General features: G+C 47.7%; 1 protein-coding gene across 4 annotated transcripts in view; it reads left to right on the forward strand.

Moving 5' to 3' along the window:
* Window positions 1–5,308, forward strand: part of GDPD2 (glycerophosphodiester phosphodiesterase domain containing 2) — a 375,381-nt gene extending 370,073 nt beyond the window's left edge. For all 4 annotated transcript variants that reach the window (XM_063937109.1, XM_063937108.1, XM_063937106.1 and 1 more), the window contains one exon: window positions 4,592–5,308. In XM_063937109.1, the coding sequence (XP_063793179.1) occupies window positions 4,592–4,638 (47 nt within the window). In that variant the 3' untranslated portion in view covers window positions 4,639–5,308. The remainder of the gene's footprint in view (window positions 1–4,591) is intronic.
* Window positions 5,309–9,495: the final 4,187 nt, after the last annotated feature.

Genomic DNA, 9,495 nt, shown 5'->3' on the forward strand with positions numbered 1-9,495 from the left:
GAGATGATGTTGCAGGGTACTGCTCTCTCAACTCAACTACTCCAGGATCATGGGTGGATCCTGAACCTTCCAAAGTCACATTTGGAGCCGACAAGGAGATTGCCCTTCCTGGGGATGATACTCGACACGGAAGTGCAGAAGGTGTTTCTACCGGTGGAGAAAGCGTTGGTGATCCAATCAATGGTCCGGGATGTCCTGAAGACAGCCCGAGTATCGGTTCATCAATGCATTCGCCTTCTGGGGAAGATGGTAGCCTCCTACGAGGCTCTACAGTACGGAAGATTCCATGCGAGGTTCTTCCAACTAGATCTCCTAGACAAATAGTCGGGATCACATCTTCACATGCACCAGCGGATACCCCTGTCGCCGGAATCCAGAATTTCACTCCTCTTGTGGCTGCAAGCTTCTCACCTACTCGAGGGTTGCAGGTTCGGGTTTCAGAATTGGATACTTCTAACCACGGACGCAAGTCTCAGAGGTTGGGGAGCAGTCACCCAAGAGGAAAACTTCCAAGGAAAGTGGTCAAGTCTGGAATCCATCCTTACAATAAACATTCTGTAACTACGGGCCATATACAACGGCCTCCTACATGCGGCACATCTTTTCTGCAAAATTAGGCAATTCAGGTTCAGTCGGACAAGGTAACGGCAGTGTCCTACGTAAACCGTCAGGGCGGAACGAAGAGCAGAACGGCAATGTCAGAGGTAACAAGAATCCTCCTCTGGGCAGAAAAGCACGCGGTGGTGCTGTCAGCTGTCTTCATTCTGGGAGTAGACAACTGGGAAGCGGACTTCCTCAGCAGACACGATCTCCATCCAGGAGAATGGGGCCTCCACCCGGAGGTGTTCTCAGAAGTGACAAGCCGCTGGGGTGTACCTCAGATAGACATGATGGCCTCTTGCCTCAACAAGAAGCTTCGGAGGTACTGTTCCAGGTTAAGAGACTCACAGGCAGTGGCGGTGGACGCACTGGTAACTCCGTGGACATACCAGTCAATGTATGTGTTCCCTCCACTTCCACTCATCCCAAGGATTCTCAAACTCATAAAAAGAACAAGAGTTCAGGCGCTCCTCATTTCTCCAGACTGGCCAAGAAGAGCTTGGTACGCGGATCTTTTGGTATTACTGCTGGAGGATCCGAGGACCTTCTACAACAGGGGCCATTCACCTATCAAGACTTACCGCGGCTATGTTTGATGGCATGGAGGTTGAACGCCAGATCTTAGCTCGGAAGGGCATTCCGACCAAGGTCATTCCTACCCTGATACAGGCTAGGAAGGGAGTAGCGTCAAAACATTACCATCTGATTTGGAGAAAGTACGTGTCTTGGTGTGAATCCAAGAAGTTTCCTACAGTGGAGTTTCAACTGGGATGGCTTCTCTTTCTGCAAGCAGGTGTGAATGTAGGTCTACGCTTGGGCTCCATAAAGATCCAGATTTCCGCATAGTCCATTTTCTTCCAGAAGCAATTGGCTGCTCTTCCTGAGGTTCAGACATTCTTGAAAGGGGTTCTGCACATTCAGCCACCCTTTGTGCCTCCTACAGCACCTTGGGATCTTATTGTGGTGCTGCAGTTCCTGCAGTTGGATTGGTTTGAGCCTTTACAGTATGTGGAAGTCAAGTTTCTTACTTGAAAGGCGGTCACACTGTTGGCATTGGCGTCTGCTAGACGTGTGTCGGAATTGGGGGCATTGTCATGCAGGAGCCCCTACTTGATTTGCGGATAGAGCTGAGCTCAGAACGCATCAGCAGTTTCTTCCAAAGGTTGTGTCGGCCTTTCATATCAACCAACCTATTGTGGTGCCAGTGGCTACTGACTCCTCAATTATCTCAAAGTCCTTGGATGTGTTGAGTGCTTTGAAAATATGTGAAGAGAACTTCTTGTCACAGGAAGTCGGACGCTCTGTTTGTCCTTTATGATTCCAACAAGGTTGGGTGTCCTGCTTCTAGGCAGACAATTTCTCGCTGGATCAGATTCACTATCTAGCATGCTTATTCTACAGCAGGCTTGCCGTGGTTAAAATCTGTTAAGGCCCACTCTACTAGTAAAGTGGGATCTTCCTGGGCGGCTGCCCGGGTGTCTCAGCTTTACAGCTTTGTCGAGCAGCTACTTGGTCAGGGTCGAACGCGTTTGCTAAGTTCTACAAGTTCGATACTTTGGCCTCTGAGGACCTAAAGTTTGGTCAGTCGGTTCTGCAGGAACCTCAGCAATCTCCCTCCCGTACTGGGTGCTTTGGTACATCCCCATGGTACTAAAATGGACCCCAGCATCCTCTAGGACATAAGAGAAAATAGGATTTTAATTACCTACCGGTAAATCCTTTTCTCGTAGTCCGTAGAGGATGCTGGGCGCCCGCTTAGTGCTTCGTATTCCTGCACTGTTACTTGGTTCAGTATTGTTGGTTCAGCCATTGAATTGTTCCGAGTTGGTTAGCTTGGCTTTCCTTTTGTTGTATGTGTGAGCTGGTGTGAATCCCACCACTATCTGTGTATTTCCTTCTCTCGAAGTATGTCCGTCTCCTCAGGCACAGTTTCTGGACTGAGTCTGGTAGGAGGGGCATAGAGGGAGGAGCCAGCCCACGCTAATAATCTCTTAAAGTGGCTCCTAGTGGACCCGTCTATACCCCATGGTACTAAAATGGACCCCGGCATCCTCTACGGACTACGAGAAAAGGATTTACCGGTAGGTAATTAAAATCCAATTATTTTTCTCACAAAACTGCTCAGAAATGGTCTGATATATATATATAGTGTGTATGTATATATATATATATACAAAATCTCTGTGCGCTAGTGTATACAAAATCTCTGTGCGCTAGTGTATACAGGACTGTAGATTCGGCTCAGTGATGCATCAATAGGCCAGTCAATATTCAGACCATCCAGGATAAATTGTTAAAAGGATCTGAGGCAGTGTCCCCTGCAATAGACCCTCTCACCAGAATCACTCAAATAGACAAAGATCAGACAAACATATTTGTAAAAACAAACCAATCTTTACTTAAAACCATTATTTTTTTATTTTTTAAAAGACAAATTCTTTATAACAGATACCAATAGATCCAAAAACATGTCTAGGTACAATGTTGGAGTGAATGCCACCCTCACCTTAGCAAAGGTGTGTGCTCTCGGTGGAGATCAGATACACAAGGACATGTGGATGTTGATTGGTGAATAAATATATATATATATATATATATATTTATTTATATTATACACAGGTTGAGTACCCTTATCCAAAATTCAAAATCCCACATTTTTGGGTCCCCTACTGAGATGATGACACATATCTATATAATTTATTTTTTACTATATCTTGGGAGTGTTTTTCACATCCCCGCAACCCACCTGTGACCATAGGCCCCCATTATAAAATAATTTCACTTGTGCAGAACGGATCTCCTAATCTAAAGCCAGGGCACACAGCAGTGCAGCACGGTCACATATGATGCGACATTGCCAGCTGAAGCATTTCGGCTCCGGTCGCATCACATGCGACGGCCCCAGGCAAGTGGTTAATAGGTCACATTTGTAATCTTCTGTTGCCAATCTCCATCTATCCAGTAACACCCTTTTTCAGCTGTGCCTCAATCAAGTAGCGCACATCCTGTTCTGTGATACTCAGGTTTTTTTCTTCCCTTTATCATTTTCAAAAGAGCAGATGATTGAGACGCATGTTTCATACTAGAGTGTAGATTTAACGAGTGATATTCTTGTTATCACTCGTTACATATACTAAATGATGCCCCACCCAATCAGCTCCTGACCTTCACGTGTTTGAAAAATGACAGTTAGGAGCTGATTGTCTGGAGCACCATTTATTATTCGTAACGAGTGATAAGAATATCACTCACTGTGAAATCTGCCCATAGATATGAAGAGGTACTCTGTATCTTTATTACATGTAATTGATAATAGAGTCTGACCCATGACCTTGTTTTTTGCAATATTTACTGACTGGTTTCATTCATTCAAGAGTAAAGAAAAAGCTGAGACACCTTACATACCAGTCTATTCCTATTTTTCTTAACTTTTAATTTGCATATGTTATTCTGTAGGTATCTTTCATATGTACTTAAGTTGCATAGGCCTGCTCTAAGTACATTAACACTTCACACACTGCAGCTACCTTTATGTAAATTAGGGGCTCATTTATCAACGAGTGATAAAACTTGTTGCATATGATAAATGGAGCAACGGCAAATCTGCTCCCAACTGTCATTTTTCAAACACGTAACAGTTGGGAGCTGATTGGCTGGAGCACCATTTATCATACGCAATGAGTTTTATCATTCACAATGTGTTTTATCATTTGTTGATAAATGTGCCTCTTAATAGCTACATGTTGCCTCATTAAGGATCGCAGCTCGTGAGAGTCTATTAACTAAGCTTTGGATGGAGATAAAGTGGACAGAGATAAAGTACCAGCCAATCAGCTCCTAACTGCCATGTCACAGGCTGGGTTTGAAAAATGACATTTAGGAGCTGATTGTCTGGTACATTATCTCCGTCCACTCTATCTCCATCCAAGGCTTAGTAAATAGACCCCTTAATGTCTTAAGCTGACACCATATACTCCTGTCTATCTTTCAGAGTCAGAGGCTGTATTGCTGATGAAGATAGAGAGTCTGATCTCATAACCTTGCTGGATGCCACATCTCTATCCCAGCCTCCTCCTCTGAGAATGATGTCAGGAAAGGGAGGAAGTGAATCAGGAATGATATCAGAAACTTGTCAGCATGTTTCCAACCTGTAGCTTAATATTCACCTCTATGCAATGTGCTTCACAATTACACTGTTTATGTATTCTAGTTGCCATCTGCTACTTGAGGGTGTTTTGGGGCGTTATGTGCTATTATATGTACAGTATGTACATTATAGGCTATAAAAGCTCAGGGAAATATTTCTATTGATCCACAATTAAGTGCCAGGTGAAATATGTTTTTTTAAGGTTTTTGAGCAATGTAACATTTTCCTCAGTTGTTTCTGTAGATGCTGAGGTAATTTTCTCAGGATTTTGGTTGTCTAGCTGCTTAGTAGTAAGTTGATGGTTTAGAAAGTGTGCAGTCTATTTGGCTTGTTTTTACTTTTTTTTTTCCATTCTTCTGTTTCCCTACCTCACTTGATATTCGCTTTGGGTAGTACGTTTTTTTTCTCCATTATAAAGTGGTATGCTGGCAGAAAATGTCTGTCTCTGTACCGCAGGGTGTAAAGCACTAACAGAATGTTTGACTATCGCTGCAGTTATCTGTTTTGTGTATGTATATGTATATATATATATATATATATATATATATATTCATATTTATGTGGTGTAAAATATATATATATTTATATATTTTGTAATTCTTCCATTTTAAATAAATAAAGTGATGGTTTCTACATATTGTATAAGTTTTGTCACGATCCATGCAGTTTCTCCTCCATGCCTGGGGTGGCGCTCTCTGCTCTGGTGCTCAGCACTCCTCTGCTCTGTATCTGCAGCTTGGTAATTAGCTGTTACCACAGCTGTGAGCAGCACCTGAGCTCACTGTATAGGCCAGCCACACAGGCTCCCAGTTGCCAGTTCATCGTGTCAAGGTTGTCTCAGTTTCTGGTCCTGGTTATGCTGGTCTCAACTGCTGAAATCACCCATAGTACTTCCAAGCTCCAACAGCTATCCCGTGTAGCTACAGTGCAATCCTGTTATCCTGCTACATTGCATACTCTACCACAGTGCTATCCTGTGATCCTGCTACAGTGCAATCCTGTTATCCTGCTACGTTGCATACTCTACCACAGTGCTATCCTGTGATCCTGCTACAGTGCAATCCTGTTATCCTGCTACGTTGCATACTCTACCACAGTGCTATCCTGTGATCCTGCTACAGTGCAATCCTGTTATCCTGCTACGTTGCATACTCTACCACAGTGCTATCCTGTGATCCTGCTACAGTGCAATCCTGTTATCCTGCTATGTTGCATACTCTACCACAGTGCTATCCTGTGATCCTGCTACAGTGCAATCCTGTTATCCTGCTACTTTGCATACTCAACCACAGTGCTATCCTGTGATCCTGCTACAGTGCAATCCTGTTATCCTGCTACATTGCATACTCTACCACAGTGCAATCCTGTTATCCTGCTACGTTGCATACTCTACCACAGTGCTATCCTGTGATCCTGCTACAGTGCAATCCTGTTATCCTGCTACGTTGCATACTCTACCACAGTGCTATCCTGTGATCCTGCTACAGTGCAATCCTGTTATCCTGCTACGTTGCATACTCTACCACAGTGCTATCCTGTGATCCTGCTACAGTGGAATCCTGTTATCCTGCTACGTTGCATACTCTACCACAGTGCTATCCTGTGATCCTGCTACAGTGCAATCCTGTTATCCTGCTACGTTGCATACTCTACCACAGTGCTATCCTGTGATCCTGCTACAGTGCAATCCTGTTATCCTGCTACGTTGCATACTCTACCACAGTGCTATCCTGTGATCCTGCTACAGTGCAATCCTGTTATCCTGCTACGTTGCATACTCTACCACAGTGCTATCCTGTGATCCTGCTACAGTGCAATCCTGTGATCCTGCTACGTTGCATACTCTACCACAGTGCTATCCTGTGATCCTGCTACGTTGCATACTCTACCACAGTGCTATCCTGTGATCCTGCTACAGTGCAATCCTGTTATCCTGCTACGTTGCATACTCTACCACAGTGCTATCCTGTGATCCTGCTACAGTGCAATCCTGTTATCCTGCTACGTTGCATACTCTACCACAGTGCTATCCTGTGATCCTGCTACAGTGCAATCCTGTTATCCTGCTACGTTGCATACTCTACCACAGTGCTATCCTGTGATCCTGCTACAGTGCAATCCTGTTATCCTGCTACGTTGCATACTCTACCACAGTGCTATCCTGTGATCCTGCTACAGTGCAATCCTGTGATCCTGCTACGTTGCATACTCTACCACAGTGCTATCCTGTGATCCTGCTACGTTGCATACTCTACCACAGTGCTAGCCTGTGATCCTGCTACAGTGCAATCCTGTGATCCTGCTACGTTGCATACTCTACCACAGTGCTATCCTGTGATCCTGCTACAGTGCCTTCACAGTCCACAGTGTCTCAAGTGTTTCCACAGTCTACACCGTTTTCATGTACTCACAGTCTCCTGGCATCCCGTGTATTCACAGTCTCCTGGCATCCCATGTCCCCTCAGTTCTCCCTTTCATTTTGTGTTCTCTAATTATTCCTGGTTTATACTTATTGTTTACAGTTGTACACTGTTTTAATAAACTTGCTATTGTACCGTGAACATCAGTCCCTGCGAATATGTTCTCACAAAGGGAAATCCAAACGGATTCTAACAGTATGAACTGGCCAAAAACAAACAGGGAAGATAATTGCAATCTGCCTGAGGGAGTTTTCTCACAGCTCGTTAACCCCGCAGCTCCCAAAACATCACCTTCTTTAGATTCCTTACGACTGGGGATTTTAAAGGAAAAGTTAGACCAGCTACAGTCTTTAGTATCCAGTATTCCATGCTTTCTACCTGAATTCCTGGGGAGACTGGTGGACCCCAGTAAAATAGCTCCAGAAAAATAGTTTTCTTCTGACCCATGGACTAGGCATGCTAGGGGCACTTCTCTTTCACAGACAAGAGGCAGGTTCCAAAGTTTCCCTCGACCTAGCCTCTCAGAAACAGAACGCCAGCATCACAGAGACAATAAACTTTGCCTGTATTGTGGGGGTCAAGGACATTTTATTCTAACTTGTCCCATTCGAAAACCAAGAAATGGGGGCAGAGTGCATCTCCAATCTTTAAATACCATCTGTCTCAAAACTGGTCTTCCACCTAAAGTTTCCGATCCTGTTGCCCCAGGAGGAGTTTCCGAGCCTGTAGCCCCAAGAGGGGGTTCTTCAGAGTGTCCAGCCCCAGTGAGGGGTTCAGAGTGTCCAGCCCCAGTGAGGGGTTCAGAGTGTCCAGCCCCAGTGAGGGGTTCAGAGTGTCCAGCCCCAGGAGGGGCTTCTTCAGAGTGTCCAGCCCCAGGAGGGGCTTCTTCAGAGTGTCCAGCCCCAGGAGGGGCTTCTTCAGAGTGTCCAGCCCCAGTGAGGGGTTCAGAGTGTCCAGCCCCAGTGAGGGGTTCAGAGTGTCCAGCCCCAGTGAGGGGTTCAGAGTGTCCAGCCCCAGTGAGGGGTTCAGAGTGTCCAGCCCCAGTGAGGGGTTCAGAGTGTCCAGCCCCAAGAGGGGGTTCTTCAGAGTGTACAGCCCCAGGAGGGGGTTCTTCAGAGTGTCCAGCCCCAGGAGGGGGTTCTTCAGAGTGTCCAGCCCCAGGAGGGGGTTCTACAGAGTGTCCAGCCCCAGGAGGGGGTTCTACAGAGTGTCCAGCCCCAGGAGGGGGTTCTTCAGAGTGTCCAGCCCCAGGAGGGGGTTCTTCAGAGTGTCCAGCCCCAGGAGGGGGTTCTTCAGAGTGTCCAGCCCCAGGAGGGGGTTTTTCAGAGTGTCCAGCCCCAGGAGGGGGTTCTTCAGAGTGTCCAGCCCCAGGAGGGGGTTCTTCAGAGTGTCCAGCCCCAGTGAGGGGTTCAGAGTGCCCAGCCCGAGAGTCTACAGAGTGCTGCCCAGCCCCAGGGAGTCTTCAGAGCGCTGCCCAGCCAGAGAGTCTTCAGAGCGCTGCCCAGCCAGAGAGTCTTCAGAGCGCTGCCCAGCCAGAGAGTCTTCAGAGCGCTGCCCAGCCAGAGAGTCTTCAGAGCGCTGCCCAGCCAGAGAGTCTTCAGAGCGCTGCCCAGCCAGAGAGTCTTCAGAGCGCTGCCCAGCCAGAGAGTCTTCAGAGCGCTGCCCAGCCAGAGAGTCTTCAGAGCGCTGCTCAGCCAGAGAGTCTTCAGAGCGCTGCCCAGCCAGAGAGTCTTCAGAGCGCTGCCCAGCCAGAGAGTCTTCAGAGCGCTGCCCAGCCAGAGAGTCTTCAGAGCGCTGCTCAGCCAGAGAGTCTTCAGAGCGCTGCCCAGCCAGAGAGTCTTCAGAGCGCTGCCCAGCCAGAGAGTCTTCAGAGCGCTGCCCAGCCAGAGAGTCTTCAGAGCGCTGCCCAGCCAGAGAGTCTTCAGAGCGCTGCCCAGCCAGAGAGTCTTCAGAGCGCTGCCCAGCCAGAGAGTCTTCAGAGCGCTGCCCAGCCCAGTGAAGAGGGGGCTCCTGCCTCAGCCCAGCCCCGTGAAGAGGGGGCTCCTGCCTCAGCCTAGCCCCGTGAAGAGGGGGCTCTTGCCTCAGCCCAGCCCCGTGAAGAGGGGGCTCTTGCCTCAGCCCAGCCCCGTGAAGAGGGGGCTCTTGCCTCAGCCCATCCCCGTAAGGAGGGGGCTCTTGCCTCAGCCCATCCCCGTGAAGAGGGGGCTCTTGCCTCAGCCCAGCCCCGTGAAGAGGGGGCTCTTGCCTCAGCCCAGCTCCGTGAAGAGGGGGCTCTTGCCCCAGCCCCGTGAAGAGGGGGCTCCTGCCTCAGCCCAGCCCCGTGAAGAG

The sequence above is a fragment of the Pseudophryne corroboree genome, chromosome 8 (genome assembly GCF_028390025.1).
Source record: "Pseudophryne corroboree isolate aPseCor3 chromosome 8, aPseCor3.hap2, whole genome shotgun sequence".
NCBI lineage: Eukaryota > Metazoa > Chordata > Amphibia > Anura > Myobatrachidae > Pseudophryne > Pseudophryne corroboree.